Source organism: Camelina sativa, chromosome 13, assembly GCF_030686135.1.
Source record: "Camelina sativa cultivar CO46 ecotype springtype chromosome 13, ASM3068613v1".
Classification (NCBI taxonomy): domain Eukaryota; kingdom Viridiplantae; phylum Streptophyta; class Magnoliopsida; order Brassicales; family Brassicaceae; genus Camelina; species Camelina sativa.
This window is the reverse complement of record NC_141892.1, coordinates 2775443-2793937: the sequence shown is the minus strand read 5'-3', so window position 1 is coordinate 2793937 and position 18495 is coordinate 2775443. Positions and strand designations below refer to the sequence as shown.

The following is an 18495-nucleotide window of genomic DNA, read 5'->3' as shown; positions in this document are numbered from 1 at the left end:
ACTTTAATGAAATAAAATCAAATAAAAACATAGGTCAAAAGAAGTCAATCTCTATGGATTGACAAAAGTCAAGGATTTGAACAAACACTTGGGGAATCTGTTTTGGTCAAGTTTTCATACTTGTTATATAACTTCTAAGGCCAGTATCAATCTTTTTTTACTTTAATAAGAACCAAAAAAGGCTACTAAAAGTCTCGTTAATTATACCGATTAAACATATATACTACTTTTGAAACCCTGATCGGGTATAACGGAAATTACTTTTCATAATTCTTTTTAATATGTATTGTCAACAAGCGTGATTCTAATACGACATTCTAACTATAGTCTTCGTTGTTTTCGAACAACAGTAGTAATTCCTTATAATTAACCTGACCCTAAACGATTATACGTAGCAATTCTGTGAATTCAAATTGACTCAAGAGAGCCCACAAAACAGAGGTCAAAACTCTCCAATTAAAATAGAAAGGAACTCTGTGTTTGTGTAAATTTGATCTATGATTAAACTTCAGTTTTCGTTAATTTGTGTTTTTTCTTCTTCTTCTCAATTTTCAAATCAAAACCAAACTGATGATAAATGAATAGGTTAATATTACTTTAAGTGTTACAACCATTTTTGACGACATTCCAAATTTTAAGTGTAACATTTTTGTATATAATTAATTTCTTCATTAATACAAAACGAGTTACCCAAAAAAAAAAAAAAAAAAAACTTAAACAAATCCAAATGCAAGGGTTGTTAACGAAGAACCCCATAAACTCTTGAAAGAAGATAAAAAAAAATCAAAGTGATCACAAACAAACATACGTACTGAAAGAAAATACAAAACACTCAAGAAACATATGATCCCCTCATAACAAGTGACCCAACATCCCTTATTACCAATTTATTAAGGATCTCAAAAACCCGAATTAGGAGGTGAAGAACCCCCAAAATGCAAATATCTGGCGTAATCTTGTTCTTCTTGTTGCCTCGAAGATCCACCAGATGATGAAGAAGTTGTAGTTGATAGCGTCGGATGATTGTACATTGAGGCTCCAGTTTCCCCACCGGCCAAGCTATAGCTTAGTGCATCGTTACTACTATTTCCCCCTTGATGAAGATATTGGTTATAGTAGTATTGGTTATAATATGGTATGGTTTGCGGATTAGTCTGTGGATTTGAGTAGTAAATTTGATTATTAGAGGAGTAATAGTTTGGTGGACCGGTAAGAGTACTATTGTTACTTGCTAGTTGAGCCCTCTCGGGGAAATTGAGTTTGGCTTTGCTTCCTTTGAACTTAAGAGCTGCTTCATCATAAGCTAAAGCTGCAGCTTCCGCAGTCTCAAATGTCCCGAGCCACACACGTGCTGCCTTTTGCGGGTCCCGAATTTCAGCTGCCCACTTTCCCCATGGTCGTTGTCTTACCCCTCTATAGTGCCTCTTCTTCAAGGGTCCTTCAAATAATCAACAAGTGAAAGCATTCATATGTGCTGTATATATATGTGTGTATGTATATTGATTGATTTCTCATATATATGTACATAAAACAAGACAAAAACAACTACTAGCTATTATCATTTTCTATTTACATATCACCACATAAATATGCTAGCAAATCCAAGTAATATGCTAATATATGTAATAAAAATACCTTGATCTTGAGTGGGAGGAACCTGTTGGTTGGGATCTTGTTGATTATAGAGAACAGGTTGATGTTGAATATTATCATGAGAGCTGCTTTGGTTTCCAATGACTTGAGTCAAGGCTGAAACCATGGCACGCATGTCGTACTGGGATCGGGCCGAGAAGAAAGGGAATATGTTTTCATCATCGTCGCCTTCTTTCTTTTCATCCGATTCATCGGCTCGAAAGGGTCTCTTTCCATAATTTCTTGAATTCGCCATCTTGTAAAAATCCTTTAAACCCCCTTTTCAGGTGATTTAGAATTTGTCTATAGATTTTAGGGCTTCAGATTTTGAACTGAGGATGCGCTGATGAACATGAGAAACAAAGAAGACGAAGAAGGAAAATGAAAGAGGGAATATATATATAATTAGGGTTTTGGGGTGAGCAATTTCTGAAGGTTTTATAGCATTTTTCGTCTGTGTGAACATAAGACAAACAACAAAAATTTAACGTCAAGCTGAAGTTTTGCATATTCTTTTATATATATATTTTTCTAGCTATTATAATTTTTAAGAAACTTAAAAAATCATGCACTTATATATCACTGTACTCGATAAACCTGTAGAGACGCGTGAAAAAGCTTTTCGAATCGCTTATTGAAAGAAATGCGTACGTGTGAATCTGAACATGTTAAGAAATGTATATCAATAAAGATTAACAGAAAAGCTCTAATAGAAAAATGCATGTAAATTAATATGAACGCTATATAAAGATCAAAAATGACAAAAAGGGAGAAGAAAGTTTAAAGAAGGAGCATGCATGTATATATATTCTGTTTAATTGTTTCTTTTCAAGAACACATGCATGGCATGGAATCGAAGACGAGTAAAAATCAAATTATATTATTTTTGAGAGTTTAATTTAATATACATACAAAGAAACAAAACATACATATTCTTCGTGTATAACTATAAACCGACATTCTCTGAAAAGCAGAAGGAATAATTAAGAAAATAGTTAAACTGTTTTCTATATATATGGTGTACATGTTGTGATTTATTTTAACAAAAAGGAAAATACATGTTGTGAGCTATATCTATAAAAAAGGTGTTCACGTACGTGTGAGTGGGGCCTTTTTTCCTAAAAAAAGATTTGGATAGAGATTGAAAAACAAAAGTTATGTTCGAGAAATGTGTACACACTGATCACTATATAACTCAAGTGAAAACGTGTGAATTGTGCTATTCGAAGATGTTTTATAATTTCATCTATATATAGCTGGCAATAGTTCAGTTTATACTTCACATTAATGTGGTAGGTTTTGATCCAGTGATGAACAAAACGTTTTTACATGCCTACACTAAGTCCAAGATTCAAGCTTTAGAAAGAAAGCAGATTATCACAATTCGTGAGTTCATCAAACAAGGAGTAAAGTTTAATTAATAGTCATCCAAAAAATATATGTAAACGGGTTAGATTAATACTGTCAATATTTTTTTTATAATGAACGATTAAAAATAGTGGTTCTCGATGTAGAAAGTTTACAATGTTCACAACAACATCTAAAACGAACCATTTTGGTATTAACAAGCTATTTAATGATACATGTTAACAAAATCATTTTGGTATTAACAAGCTCCTCAACTGCTCAAAACACTTGACAGAAACATTAGAGACAGACTGTTAAGCATCAACACTCAAAGCAAAGGCAAATATGCAAAAGCCATGGCAGAGTGGTTATCATCAAGATATTCTGCAGATTAATCTTCCTCATGTGCTAATGCTTAGATAATTTTTTCAAACTCACATTTTCAACTACCAGCTGATAAAACGATATTTTTTTGAATAAATTTTACATTTTATTAAAAAAAAAAGAAAAAAAAAAAAATATATATATATATATATATATTAACAAAATCACTTTGTATGATGTGGTCCTTGACAAGTCACAATTGACAACCAACGACATTTCATGGTCCCAACTCCCAAATATTATTCTAAGAAAACACATTTTTTTAGGTGGAGACAGAGGTTTGTTTATTTATTACGGGAAGTAGGAGAGGAACTTAAATAAGAGAGTTCCAATCGATAGAACTAACTATTGTCTTTATTAGTCATGTTTCGTTTGCACGTGGCTCACATTTTTTTTATTTGTAATATTTTCTCAACAACAAGCAACACGCTATTTTTTTTTTTGGTATTGTATTTGTTCATAGTAAAAAATTATGCATGTAACGCTTAAATTTAATTAAGAAAATAATAAACGGAAACAAACATATATATAAATATGTCACGTATGACATCGTGAACAAAAAAACGTAAGATTGATATGTTGTGAAGGGACGACATTTGGTCACTAAATTTTCTTCGTCTAGATTATAAAAAAAAATGACATTTTATAGCTACGATTACGACAAAACAAAGTGAATATTTTTAGTAAGAAAGTGAATCTTTTTTTTTTTTTTTCTTTTTTTTTTTCACAATTTTGTTTTTGTTTTATTATTCAGCCATAAGAGACTAGCCAGTATTTTACATAGAAGAAAGTAGATAAGCCCAATAAAATAAAAAGTCAAAGCCCAACAAGAGAACCTAAACAGAAGGAAAGCTTGGATACAACACATAGGGCACGTGGCTATTGTAAAACGGGTTGGAAGACACGTGGGAAGTGGAAGAGGTCGGAAATCTCCGATCACCGGAAGTTGTTGTGTCGCCGGAAATCTCAATTCGATCGATCTCAATCTTTGCCCAAAGAATTATGGCAAAATTCCAATTTTAGCTTGATGAGATTAAGATTCCACTAAATACAATTCTGAAAATCTTCTTCAACTTCATCTTCTAATATCAGCTTTTCAACCTTCAAGAAAGTTCTGAATTCACCGAAAAGTGACGCATGAGTGTGACGTTAAGCGCAAAAAGCTCGCGTCGCTGAATGACCATATATCGGAGAATTCCAAATTGGACCCAAAGCTTCTGCCATTAAACCTAAAATTTAAAAAAAAAAAAAAAAAAAACCAGTCGATCCATATAGCTCCGGAAGATGAAACTGATCAAATAATCAGCTCCAACAAACATCAGCTCCAATTACTTTCAAAATCAATCTAAGGGCACCAAACAATCCACCACCAAACCCGATCTTTAGAAATTAGAAACCAGTAGTAAGCATGAAGACCGGATTTAGCCTCTTAATAAAGAGAGGACTGAGAATTACAGGTTCGGACCTATGGAGAGCAATCAAGCAAGAAAGCTAATGAAACCGAAAGAAAAGGAATCGAAGGAGATAAAAAAAAAAAAAAAAAAAACAGATCCGGACAAAAATCCGGAAACAACAGAAGCCAGCCACCGTTGCTGAAACACGGGAAGCATACTCACTGGATACGATCCAGCAAAACAAGAACGATTGAACTTTCTCTCTCTCTAAATGATACGAGAGAGAAGAGAGAGAAGTCCATACTTTCCCGCCTACGCCTATAGCTAGACAGGTGAAATACACACGTAAGAAAGTGAATCAAATGGAAGAAAAAAAGTAGAGAGTATCGTATAACAACATGTCAACGAATTTGAAATTTGATTGAAAAGAAAACTTCAAAAAGGATATACACATGGGTACTAGTAGGTGTTTGCAGTTTTGTTGACTAAAAAGAAAACGAATACAAATAAGCAACATTTTCTGATGGTTATTTTAATTGCCAAGCATGCAGGGAAATTGAGTTCGATGACGACGTCGTCACATAGCTTAAGTTTGATTATTTTTCTAGGGGTTGCCGCATTATTCCACCATGTACTTATTGTTTTCTCAACTTTCATACACAAAAACTTTTTGCTTCTTAAATAAACACCATAAACAAATTTAATCTTTATAAAACTACACAAACTATTAGTTTCATCCAAATAGCTACATATGCAATTGAACCGATCAATAAACCGGAAACCATTTATTCTGAGTTGATTTTATCCACGACTTGACAATTCTTTTTTTTTTACTTTACGTTTACATTTACTTTCAATTTTATATTAACATATAAGTTGGTACTTTGAAGTTAACATTTTCATATAAAAAAATTTTAAAAAATTGTGTTTACATTTTTTTGTAATGTTATTTGTGTCAGCGAGAAGTACGGTAAAGATTAAAATCAACGGTCAAGCTTAGTAAAAGTCTACCTAAATCCTAACTAAAAGAAGAAAGAAAGTCAACAGCTAAATATGTTGACCGTTGAAACAGTAACATGTGAATACGCCAAACCAACTTGTAAATTTGGCAAATGATATTGATAAAAATAATGTCAAGTTTTTGGCAACAAATCAAGAGTGATGATGATATGAATTTTGACGTGGAACTGGATAATGGAAAAATTCCAGACAAAGAGAAACCAAAAAAAAATGACAAAAAAAAAAAAAAAAAACGAGAGAAAACGACAGCGTTTAGAGCTGTGAATGATGATGTATGTACAGTGTTGAGAGTGAGTTGGGATCAAGAAGAAGAAGAGGTGTTGGTGGAGGTGGGAGTGATGTTACGGTTTCTCATATACGTCAAAAATTGTGTTGGCAATTCAGCTAGGAGCGCTTCTACCACTGACACCTCTCCATCTACACACAACAACCACATTGATCAGAGACCAAAGCGTTTTTTGAAGCAAGGACAAATCAAGAAACACAAAACTCACATTGTATGTCTCTTAATGCAACAAACTGGACGATATCACGCGATGCTATGCGACCGGTCGAGCTCTCTAATTTCTCTCCTTTATCTCCATCTAGTACCTACACAACAACAACAATCAACACATAACTTTGTAAGAATCTATTTCAAGATTCTCTAATAATATTAAGCATAATGTTTTTTTGTTTATGAACCTCCATTTCTTTATAGTCAGCTCCTCCAACTCCAACAATGAGGATTGATAATGGGAGATCCGATGCACTGACAATCGAGTCTCTCGTTTCTTGGAGATCTGTTATTACTCCATCCTACAAAAAAAAAACGTGACATTGTATGTTATAAACCAAAAACACACAAGAATCAGAGAAAGAACCACATGTCTTGTATTCATATATATAAAACTCACTGTGATTATCAACAAGACGTAATATTTCTTTGCACTTTGAGAGAGTGAGTCGCTAGCCATTGTTGCAGCAGCATTGATCACGGGACCAAATAGAGTAGGCCCTGCAAAAGAGACGTTGAAGAGAGCACCGTTGTAGGCATTCATGATACCTTGAATCCCATCTACCTGAGAAACAAACAAACCAAAAAAGATTTCAGTGGAGAAATTTTGATACAAAGTTGTTTAGTTCAATGTGAGTAAGATTTGTTGCAAGACCTCGCAATAAGTACTGCTTCCGTTGAGGTTAAAGCAATGTGAGACCGGGATGTCGATTGGACGAGCTCCAAAACCCCACGCGGGAAAGCGTTTGTCAGAGTCATAGAACTGTAATACTTCTCCAACTTCAACTATTGCCTGAATAAGAAGAAAGAAAGATCAAACACAGTCACCAGCTTCTTCAAAGAAACTTGAAAGGATCAAGTCCTTACCCTCTGGTAGGCATTTAACCGCCCTGTAGGATCGATGTAATGCAAAGAATCTGGGAGACGAGGATTTCCATTTGAAGCTGATGGGAGAAGGAACAGTTGGATTATAAGTTTAAAGGACATGTATTAGAGAAACTATGCACTATTCAGATCTTTTTTTTACCTGTGAAGTCAATAGCAACCATGAAGTTCAATTCAAATCCAGACGCCAAGTATTCTAGGAATGTATGCTGAACGGTTTCAGTAAACTTGTCCACGAAAAGCTGGCTCTTTAATGCCTGAAATTATGGTAAATAGTATCAGAAGTCTCGCAGTTTAGATTGTATAAAAACCTCTTGTTGTTGAAGGTCCATACCCTGTCTTCATGTTTATGTCCAACACCAGTAGGTAAGACTAAATTGATTCCTTGGCCAGCCAAATGAAGCTTTTCCAAGTCTGAAAGAGATTTCTGAACTTTTCTGGCAAAACCAAATATGAAACAAGAATCATCTCACCTTGAAAGCAACTCATTTTTCATATCCCAAGAATAGAATGGAAGGAACTATGATTTTGTGGTTACCCGATCAGATCATGATTGCCATTGCCATTGAAGTCTAAGCACTCTATTACCAGTGGGCTGTCCTGCAAGATTACAGAAGAGAAACTGATACATCTTCCTGGTCAGAAAAACTCTAGATATAAGAAACACCTCTGGTTGATTTACCTTACTCCCCACTTGTTGAACACTTAAAGAGACTGGTTTCCAAAGTGGATTAAGATCATTCTTTAAGACTTCAGTTTTAGAGACTGGGATTGGAGTCCCGTGCTCCACAATCTTAGATATCACCAAAAACGGGTCCTGAGTATGAACAACATCAACAACGTTATATTTATGTCTGAACTCTGAAGTAACATTCTGCTAAAGTGGTCAAAGAGTATATTAGTAGCTTACACTCTTAGAGAAGGTATCCTTTGACTCCAAATTCAACCCCCTGAACACTATCTCTGTATTGGTCTTAGAAGCTAGAGACTCCTCAGCATGGACAATAAGCTTTCCATTGTTTTGTGGTTGAGTCTGCGCACCAACACCTTCTTTACGCATAAGTTCTAAGGCAACCGTCCTATTTGATTTGGTGACAATCTGCATAGTTAATCAGTACACATAACATCTTAATCAATATTAATCTATAGCAATCTGATACACTAGTCTGTTTTCTCTGCACTAAAAAAAAAGGAGGTTGCTTCCTTACATTCAAAGAAGCAGTAGAGAACATACCTCAGACAATGTACATGTTGCCTCACCAAGAAATTGCTGCTCGTCGAGCTTAATCAACTGAAACGAAAAGTTCCCAAATCATATTAAAAAATGTAACATTATTAACATGGGAAGATGAAAACTGCAGATACCTCCTCCTTTGAATTTTGAAACTGAGTGTCAATATCGTAGACACGAAACCTGTGCAGCAAAAAGGTGTGGTTAAGAAACGTTTATTCCTTTTTCCTCAATTTTAGATGTATAACCAGAGATTTTGAAGGAGCCTGAACTTACAGTAAAGTTTGAACAATCTCGAACTGATAACCAATGGTAATATTCCTAATCCATTTAGGGCTCAAAGAATTCAATACAACTTCAGTACGGAACAATTCAGCAAGTGTTCCATCTCTTCCTTTAGTATAAACAACCACCATTGCATCACTCTGCAGTTTCAAAAGTATTACTAATAAAGTTTTACACTTTATACATCAAATCACTAAGGTATGGATTTTTCGAGAAGCTAACAAAATAAAGAAACGAATCCATTCCAGAGAATTGCGTTTTCTAAAAAGAATAAAAAACGAACCTTTGAAATCACATCCCGGTCTCGTAAATTGGAAGCAGAGAAGGATAGCTGCAAAACAAAAACAAAAAGAAAAAACGTTAGTAAAACCAAAAAAATTTCAAATCTTTGAAGAAACAAAAGCAAAGAGACGGACCTCGATCTGAGAAAAGAGGCCATTGTAGCCACGAGACTTGAGGTAATGGTCAACAGCGTCGTTCGGAGTGGCGGCGGAGGAAGTAGTCCCACCAACACCACCACTAACCATTCCACCACCACCGCCGTTTGACCCATCAGACCAACAGCTTCCCATTAGACTAGCGAGAGAGTACGTACCCCAGAACAGAAGAAGAAGGAACAAGGACGAAGGAGATTGGGGGAAGACGAAGAGAGAAGACAAAAGAGAGAAGAGAAAAAAAATAAAAAAAAATAAGGACAGTGAATAGATGGGACCCACTTTTGTTTTCCAAGTCGACGATCTGTCTTTGAGTCTTGACTCCCTTTTTTTTTTTTTTATATATATTCCTTCTTCTTTTTTTCTTAATATTGTAGAGTGAGAGATTATTTAATGACAATGTTACAATTATCACATTGCCTTAAAAAAACTAGAGATGTATTAAATTGACTGTGAGATAACAAAGCGTACGTCACGTGATTATATTTACTACAGTGGGCTATGTTGTTTTTTATTGGCTTACATTGAAAATTGTTATATATATCTAGTTTTATTATATTATCAGATTTTACAAACCGACGTTTTTATGAGATAATTTTGTTAATACTACCAAGTGATATGGGAATATATTTTTTTTTGAATTTTGTATCATTAAATTATTGTGTAATGCGGTGTGACTGGAATTGAAATAGGGAACAAAAGAAAGAAATAGAGTAAGGCATCTTTTTTGGAGGGAGACGTGAATAATAAGACACACATTTACATAATAATGACCAATTTACAAAGATTTCGCTACTAGAAAGGCAAACCAACCTTTTTCAAAAGCATAATTACAGTGTACAACATACTACTATGTATTTAGTAACTTTTTCTTTCTATAAATATCACAAACGAATCATAAAACAAATATATGTAGGATGTAGCTCATGAGATCCTCTGTTATCCAATCATGAATTACATATATGGATGTTGGACCAAACCCAATTTGTTCTCGAGAATACATACATAAGACCTGAAAAAGGAGGTCAGGTTCCTCCACCGCCCATAAATGGGCCATTTGGCTTTTATGGGCCGCTACAATATTATCCATATGAAATACTAATACCGCATCCAACCAAAACTTATCATAAACTATAGTAGTTATCCTAAACCAAAACTTATCATAAACTTATCATAAAATCAAATACTAATACCGCATCCCTCAGTCCATACATTTCTTCTATAAGGGCATACATGTCATCATCCTAAATGTTTCCTGCAAAATTGATGAACAAATTCAGAGTTTTGTTCAAAGTACAAGACTGATATATGAGAGTTCTTCTCAGAACCAAAATCTAAATGATAGAATGAGACTACAGAACCAGAACCATGGATCCATACCTACATAATTTGATCGCAGACAAGAGTTCATAAGAAACATTGAAAGACACTAGCCAATAGACACACATAATACTCAGGAAGTCATGCATCCCTGCTTTCACCAGTAGCAAACTCCAAGTAGAAACTCAAAAGAACCCAAAACAAACAAACCCAGAAACAGAAATCTCCACAGCTACCAAACAACCTCTGAAAAAATATATTCATAAGTTAACGTTATCTGAAACCTTAACATCCTATTCATATGATCTATTGATCCAACACACTTTGCAACACAAAGCCGTAAACTAAAGCTAATCCAAGAATCAAAGCATCCTAGACTAGTATTTCAAATCAATAATCAAACTTAATGCTAAGTCCAGTTCACACTCTTCAAACCCTATTAAACCAAAGTAACCAATATCCAAAACCTAATTCGTCTTCTTCGCGAGAGAGGGAGGGGGATTAAAATAAACCAGGTACTCCGGCGAGAGATCCGGCGAACAGTGAGAAAACCTACATCTATGTTCTTCAGTGTCGGGGAAAAGAGATGGTGACATAGTGTAATTGTTTAAATTAGGCAAGGGCATTTTGGACATTTTCTATTTTTGGCTGAATCATCTCCAGTAGAATGCACACTAATCACACTCAGCCAGATTTTTTATATTTTTTGGATGAGTTTAGAAAAAATCATCCAACTGATACATCCAAATGGTCTGTTAAATTGTTAAAAGCGAACACTATTTTTCATTTCTATTCAGATGGTTCATCCGAATAGAGAAACGAACAGGACCATAATATGTTAGTTAACATTCCTGAAGCAGCCAATCTTTTTTTTTATACACAACGCAACGCAGCTTTCAGCTTTGGTTGTCCTTATTTCCCGGACTATGGGGGGGATTCTTACTTGTGTTCGAATGACCAAAACCCAATTTAAACTCGTTTCATTTTGTAGATTGGACATTCAGATAATAGTAGCAGCCAGGGTTATAGAACTGACTGTCTCAGAGGGTTTCAAAGTCGCCAAACAAAAGATTAAAATAAACGCTAAAAACCCAAAGGCATTGCCAAAGACTTCGCCATCAAAGGGTTTTACATTCGCCATCAAGGGGTTTTACATAAATGATAAATTATATGGTCCCAAAACGCTGGCGAAGAAACTGAATATACCGTACCAGGTTGTTACATTTGTATGCAAGTAAAAAAGACAAGATCCTTGTCGACACAACCCAACAATTTTTGTAGAAAAAAAAAAAAAAATCAGAAATAAAAAGAGAAAAAAAGCCAGCAAGATTTCTCTAGGAGGTTTAATGATACAACAAAACTTGTGAAGCAACAACCCTGAATGAGTTTAAAGGACCAAGTTCAAAAAACCTTTCTCCTCTGCAAAATGAGTTTTCTCAGTAATTCACCACTCCCCCAAGGATTTACATAGCTGTGGGGGTGTCAACGACATATATATTTTTACCTTGTGTTAATCTTTTGGGGTTTTTTTTAACCTCTGATAGAAGACGTCTAAGGTTAGTCTGGCTTTACGACATGAAAACTGTCTGCTGCCTCATCATTTGTTACATCGAGTCGGTCCCATTAAAAGGTTCTTCCCGGTTATCAGAGCTACTGCTAAAGTTGGTGTAATTCTCGATGCTACTTGTTCGAGGCTTGCCTGGTCTTGACCGGATGTTTGAACCCATCGGAAATGGTTCCTGCACATTTACAAACTCTCATAAAAATGGCTGACGATGACTAATACAAACCTATCTCGAGTAAAGACCTTTGATCTTTCTTCTTACCTGATCACCAGCATTTGGACCAGCGGTGTGGAAGAGAATAGGCCGGCAACGTTTGTCTTCGTTCATCAAACTTGAGTTCTGAAAATGGGCAATGAGAGCTGATTTTCCCTGAATCCGACCATATGCAAGAGATGCCACCTTCTCGCTGTTGAACTTTTCCCATTTCTTACCGTTGAATGCCTGTTAAGGTTTTAAACTTGTTACCCAATGCTTTTTTTTTTCTTAACAACAAAGGTTCATCATCAACACAAATTGATCATAAAACGGCACAAGGCTACTATACCTTATAAAACGGAACAATATTTTCAGGTTCGGTAAGGTTGATGAAAGCATATCCCACATTGCATTTATTCTGAAAATAGACAGAAGGTTGTTCATTGACATTGACATTAAAAATACCGTAAGCTACAAGGTTGAATTAGAATCCATTAGATAAAAAGGTAAGAGGCCATACCTTGAAGTCAATTGGCAAATATAGGAAATCATATGTTCCTTTACAGAACTCATCAATGGCAGCTAGAAGCATCTTAGAAGTATACCTAAACCCCAAAAAAAGGATAAAATCAGCAACCAGCTAAATTCACTTATAAGGAATGTTATAAAACAGAGAACAATAGGAGAAAAAGGTGAATTCACTTACTTGTTAGGGATGTTTTTTATCATTAACGTTGTCCTGCTGTCCTTACCACTTAATATGCGATCAACATCAAGCTCATACAGTTTCTTCTCAGCATTACTAGAGCTAGATTCGCTTCTTCTGTGAGAGAGATTCCTGTACCGTTCATTAGGCAAGTCAAAAGTGCCTGATACTGAAAGCATAGGGCTCCTTCCATTAAAGAGGTGAGGCATCTGTCTCGATGATCGTGCATTTTTTGAATTGCCATTAACATGAGATAAAACCTTATGAGAACCAATTTCTACTGGATGTGAGGGTGAAGAGCCAGGAAATCCCATGCTACCATGAGAACCTAAGTGAAATCCAGAAGATTCTGGAGATCCAGCTACATATCCCTGTCTTCTATCCCAAAAAGGTGAGTTCATTACTGGGGCTGATCCAATGTGGTGATGCACAGGCGATGATGCCATGCTCACCATTAGAGGAGATGCTCTAGAGAATCCAGTAACAGGTGGGATGCGCTGAGTAGGAATGCCGTTGACGTGAGATGGTGAGTTAGGCCACATCATGCCACTTGAGGTATTATGTTGCTGAGTGTTAGAGTTGCTCCATAAGTTGAGGTTAGCACGATTGGATCCTTGATTTATGGGAGAACCTATGACTACAATAAGAAAATTACAAATGAGAAAACGTAAGTCCAACACCATTTTTGTAAGAATGACAAGTTTTACACCCATCCTTAAGCAACTGTAACACAGCAGAAAAGAAATAAGAAGAACATGTACTTACCACTTCCGTTAAACCCATCTACGCCCATTCCACGAACACTGTTCATCATAAAGCCTTCATTTGCTTTTTGGCCATTACTGACCATTTCAGAGAATGTAGTAGAGGATTTATATGGACAGCCACTTGCAAAGTTGTCAAGGTAATCAGGAAAATGAGGATGTAGATTTGGCATGCTTTGGATCCCCGATTTCGAATTATCAAAACGGTTTCCAGTGTCCTGAAGACCAACAGGCTTGCTAGCTGAGATGACTCTTGAGGATGGTGGCAAACCAATAGGACCATCCAGACTCTGATGAGTCTCAATGAATGATGAGTTCACAGGTGACCCAACAGAATTGTGCATAGCTCGCATATATCCACCATCAATGGAGGTCGAAGCTAATATTCCTGGGAAATGTCTCCCTGAAATAGATATATTAAAGGATAGGGATGAGCTGTGACCTTGGATGTTTAATTATTGAGAAACAAATTATCATGAACTGTGTGCACTATTTTACCCATGTGTGCTGATGATACGTTATTAAAAGCCATTTTAGGTAGACCCCCCTCACCATCATCTGCAGCAAATTGTGGCGAGAAACTGAAAGGGAAAAAAAAGTATGATGAATCCTACACATCAACACAGTTCAAATCCGGTAGTTACTATTTAAGACAGCCATAGAGAATAACTAAGGAGGGAAGAAAAGTTCATAATCTAATCACCTTGTACCCTCTGGACAGGTTGGTGAAAGCTTAAGCTGCCTCCCAGCGACCTCACGTCCATTTAGTCCTCGAAGTGTGGCCTCTACAGCTCGAACATCAAAGAACTCTATGTAAATTTGTGAGTTCTCATGCATGGTTCTACGAACCTATATAAAACAGAAATAGCAAAATCATAACAATGTCGCATAACCGTTAAATATCACAAAAGCAGGAACAAAGGAGGACATTAAGCAAACCTCTCTGATTTCTCCATATGGTCTGACTATTCTCTGAAGCTCTTCATTGGATATAGAAGAATCAAGATTATTTACCCACAAGGCTCCTTCACTAGAGTTCTCTTTTTTGGGATTTTCCTGATATCACAACAAAGAGTAGTAAGCAAGATGTAAAGACAGCTTAGATGACAGGTAAAAGTAAAGTACGACCAAAATCATACAAACAAGGGGGATCGTCAGAACATTTAACAACACCTTTGGGATAGAATAACGAATGTCAAGCTTCCTTCCCCTGAAGAGTCTGCCATTGAGTGCTCTTGCCGCATTCTGAGCAGACCTAATATCATAGTATGATACCATGATAAAGCCACGATTCTTGCCAGCAGTGTTAAGAGCTCGAACATTTCCATATTGCTGAAAATATAGATACATCATCAATGAGAAAGAGACGACTTCCGTGTCTTAGGAATCTATAACCAGAGAAACATGGGTGAAATAACGTACCTCAAAAAGGGCATCGAGCTCGTAATCTTCAATGATACTATCCATATTCGTAACAAAAAGTATTCTGGATACAGTTTCTCCTCGGGGATGTTCACCAACAACGAAAACATTGCTGCTGCCTCTCATTCCGTCTCTTTGAGACGCAGATGAAAAAACATCTCCATCAAGTTCCATGCCACCAACACTGCTGAAAAGGTCACAATCATCCAAATCATCTCCACCATTGGCACGGGACTTATGAACACCATCACCAACCACTTCTGCAAAAAAATCGTCCTCATCTGGAAGAAGATTTCCAATAGTCTGTGCCTCCATCTCTTCTAAAGACTCAAAAGGTTCTTTCTTAGCAGACGTAAAGGCTAACTTGTCACTTCTTGGTAGCCGTACTGCAAAACCAGCAATTTGGAAACACAGATCAGAATAAATAACATGTCAACAACAACAACAACAACTGCATAAGTGGTATATTGTAAAACGGAATGAGAAGCTTTACATTGTCTAGTAAAAAGTTCAGAGAGAGAGCTGGAAAATAGACTCTTTTCCCAGTGAGTATCACTTGTAGTTGTCTTTCCATTAGGGATAAAAGTGGGAAGCGCCCCAGACAAGCTTGATTGTTGAGAGAGTTGATAACTGTCAGATGTCCAAGAACTAGTCGGTAAATTTGAATATCTATCCCCACCACTTTCAGCCATCAGGTTGTTTTTCATGAAACCAAACTGTTTCTGCACAAAAAAAAAAACATCAAATGTCTTAAGAACTAAACCCCCGTTGTACACATACATAACAGACAGAACAATTGTATCATTAAAAATTTCAAATAACTGAGTTAACAACCTCAGGAGTGATGCGAATGTCTTCATGAAAATGAGAAGGTGTTGGCACACCTCTTGGTTCCAGTATATCAGACGGCATTGTACACAGCTGACAACAAAAAAAAATCCAAAAGAATAAGAAAGATAGATCAAACTACCTCTAAAATCAAAAAAAAAAATCCAAAGAATAAGAAAATATCAAACTATCTCTAAAATCAAACTAGAGGAAAAATCTAAACAGAATGTAAGAATTTAAGAAAAAAAAAAACAGAAGGGACCCCAAGGGCTCTCTCAATGCCAGACAAAAAGATGAAGAATGACATGGATAAAACAGGAGCTTTCTATTCCAAACCTCAAACCCCCAAAAAATACAAGAACAAAAAAAAAAAAAAAAAAAAAAAAAAACTTTGCAAAATTGAAGCAAAATCAAAGAAATAGTTTTGACTTAGAATAAAGTTTTATTCAAAAGGCATTATTAATTAGACAATTCGCCTGAATTTGGATCTCTTTTGTTGTTGCAAAATTGAAGCAAAGAAGCAAAATTTTAAAGTTGGATACAAAAACAAAACAAAAAGAAAACCCTAAAAAAAACAGATTAGAAAAACTTACCAGATGATGAAAAGAAACAAGACAATTCTGCTTCTTCTTCTTGTCTTAAAGCAAAGATTAGCTACAAAAAGAAGTTACTGAAACGGATCTCGTAAAAGTGTAAAACCTTCTTCTTCTTCTTCTTCTTCTTCTTCTTGTTTTCTCTAGGCTTCACGTTCCCAAAGAAAACAGAACAAAAAGGAACAGAGAGAGAGAAAGAGATGAAGACAAAGACAAAGAGAAAGAGAAAGAGTTCTTCTTCTTCTTCTTCTCTTTTATCTTCCCTTTCCTTTTTCTTTTTTATTTTAGTTTTTTTTTTTTTGTTTCTATATTATAATTCCCCCGGAAAAAGAAAAAAAAAAGGGTTTTGCTCAATTTCAAAATTCTCTTCCTCTCCACGAAATATAATAACAAACGAGCAAAAAAAGTTTTGACACGGGTGGGAAGCAAAAAAACCGTAATTGTGAGAACTCCGGTGATAATTCCGGCACTCCCTCCAATAGAGAGAGAAACGGAAAGAGAGAGATAGAGAGATAGAGAGAGTTTGGTTAAATAAAAATAATAATAAAAATGAATGGGGGGGGAAGAAAGAAGACAAAAGAGAGAGAGAGAGAGAGAGAGAGAGAGAGAGAATTGTAGCAGCTACGATGTTTGAGTTTGAGCCATGGGATATAGCGTTACGGTGTGTACCTTTTTTTTTATCTCTACCGTTCGATTCGATTCATCATCTTACGATTTCCTTTTCTTCTTTCTTTCCTTTTTTTATTATTATAAAGTTTTAGAATTTTACCAACAATCGACATCAGTCGTTGGATCATCCGGCTGAATTTTTTTGGATTAATACAAACAACTTATCAGATCCAAGTCATTAAGTTTTTCTGGATTATCTAAAGTTTCTTTTAATTAAAGAATAGATTAAAAACTGGATTCCACGACAACTGTTTTTCGAAGATAAAAACTTTTTGGATGAGTACAGATGTTACAAAAAAAAATTATCCAAAATAAAAAACAGATTTTGCGTGGGTAAAAAGAAAAAAAAAGGAAGACGATTAAAACGCATTTTATCAGCAAATTAATAAATAAGAAGAGGATAAAACTTTGAAGATAATGTCTTTGTTTTTTTTTTTTAAACAAGGAAAATATTTTTAACTACTTTTTTTTTTAAGTCTTTCACATTCTTTCTCATTCTTGTTTTCCTTTTTTCACGTACTTATTGATACAATGGATCACCAGATTTATTAATTACTTTAAGAAAAAGTACATAAGATTTACTAAATCTTTTTTTTTGGATAGTAATTATTGGTTTAAGATAGCTATAATATACAGTGTATTTTGTTAAAGGCTTAAAAAGCTAGCAAAAAAACAAAATATTATTTTGGGATAAAACATGATGATTAATTTCCTTAATTAGTCATTGAGTAAGACAGATTAGCAATATATATTTATTTCGCTTAATTTACAAAAAACATATTCTGATTAGTCAAATTCATTAAGCCAAGCCGAGTCGAGCTATATACGAAAGATAAAATATAGCCAAAGCTGAAAGCTAAAGAAAGCGAAGTTGTCTTGTCCGAAAGCTTTTTAAATGGCTTAGACGCGGCGTGAAGGATTAGACAAAGTATTCTTTTTTTTTATAATATTTTTTTTTACAAGAAAGAAAAGCATTTATTCTTTATTAAGACGCTCTTCTCAAGGTTTTTCACGTGTCATTCTTTCAATGGTTGACGTCGACTAAAAACAAAATCCTCCGTTTGCTTCGATTCTCTACTCTCTCTCTTATGTTGAACTTGAACTCTCCAAGGCACAAACACATATGGTAGGTGTTCAACTAACATCACATCTATACTAATCTAACCTAACCTGACCGGTTCTGAACCAATAACCCGGATATATACCAAACCGGTTCCAGTTGTATCATTCTTAAGCTATCTGATCATCAACCAACATTAACAAACAGGTAATCTTATTATTTTATTTGTGATGATGATACTTAGGCTCTGTCATCTTAAGTTTAC

General features: G+C 35.3%; 3 protein-coding genes and 1 long non-coding RNA gene across 6 annotated transcripts; all 4 read right to left on the bottom strand.

Moving 5' to 3' along the window:
* Positions 1–642: 642 nt before the first annotated feature.
* On the bottom strand, positions 643–2018 carry LOC104734748 (ethylene-responsive transcription factor ERF115). Its single transcript, XM_010454385.3, has 2 exons — positions 1636–2018; positions 643–1438 (listed from the first exon to the last, which is right to left on the bottom strand). The coding sequence occupies exons 1-2, from the start codon at positions 1886–1888 to the stop codon at positions 900–902; spliced, it is 792 nt and encodes a 263-aa protein (XP_010452687.1). The 5' UTR covers positions 1889–2018; the 3' UTR covers positions 643–899.
* A 3836-nt stretch (positions 2019–5854) lies between these two features.
* LOC104734747 (protein BONZAI 2) lies at positions 5855–9457 on the bottom strand. Its single transcript, XM_010454384.3, has 16 exons — positions 9091–9457; positions 8958–9005; positions 8666–8814; positions 8524–8572; positions 8393–8449; positions 8069–8257; positions 7841–7975; positions 7697–7758; positions 7493–7595; positions 7301–7415; positions 7141–7217; positions 6929–7066; positions 6674–6838; positions 6462–6575; positions 6272–6368; positions 5855–6194 (listed from the first exon to the last, which is right to left on the bottom strand). The coding sequence occupies exons 1-16, from the start codon at positions 9244–9246 to the stop codon at positions 6079–6081; spliced, it is 1770 nt and encodes a 589-aa protein (XP_010452686.1). The 5' UTR covers positions 9247–9457; the 3' UTR covers positions 5855–6078.
* Positions 9458–10006: 549 nt separating this feature from the next.
* On the bottom strand, positions 10007–11025 carry LOC147929140 (uncharacterized). Its single transcript, XR_015577324.1, has 2 exons — positions 10489–11025; positions 10007–10363 (listed from the first exon to the last, which is right to left on the bottom strand). It is a non-coding gene; the product is annotated as an uncharacterized LOC147929140 (long non-coding RNA).
* Positions 11026–11576: 551 nt separating this feature from the next.
* LOC104734746 (protein MEI2-like 4) lies at positions 11577–17225 on the bottom strand. 3 transcript variants are annotated; one of them, XM_087480117.1, is made up of 14 exons: positions 16502–17225; positions 15915–16001; positions 15574–15796; positions 15081–15466; positions 14832–14990; positions 14598–14714; positions 14362–14507; positions 14157–14239; positions 13660–14061; positions 12895–13531; positions 12709–12793; positions 12538–12606; positions 12255–12434; positions 11577–12167 (listed from the first exon to the last, which is right to left on the bottom strand). In XM_087480117.1, exons 2-14 carry the CDS (start codon positions 15990–15992, stop codon positions 12033–12035), a joined length of 2700 nt encoding a protein of 899 aa, XP_087336243.1. In that variant the 5' UTR covers positions 15993–16001; positions 16502–17225; the 3' UTR covers positions 11577–12032. The 3 variants fall into 3 exon arrangements, with proteins under 3 accessions (XP_087336243.1, XP_087336242.1, XP_087336244.1); XM_087480116.1 differs by having other exon boundaries at positions 15574–15802; positions 16502–17193; XM_087480118.1 differs by having other exon boundaries at positions 14157–14268; positions 15574–15802; positions 16502–17120.
* Positions 17226–18495: the final 1270 nt, after the last annotated feature.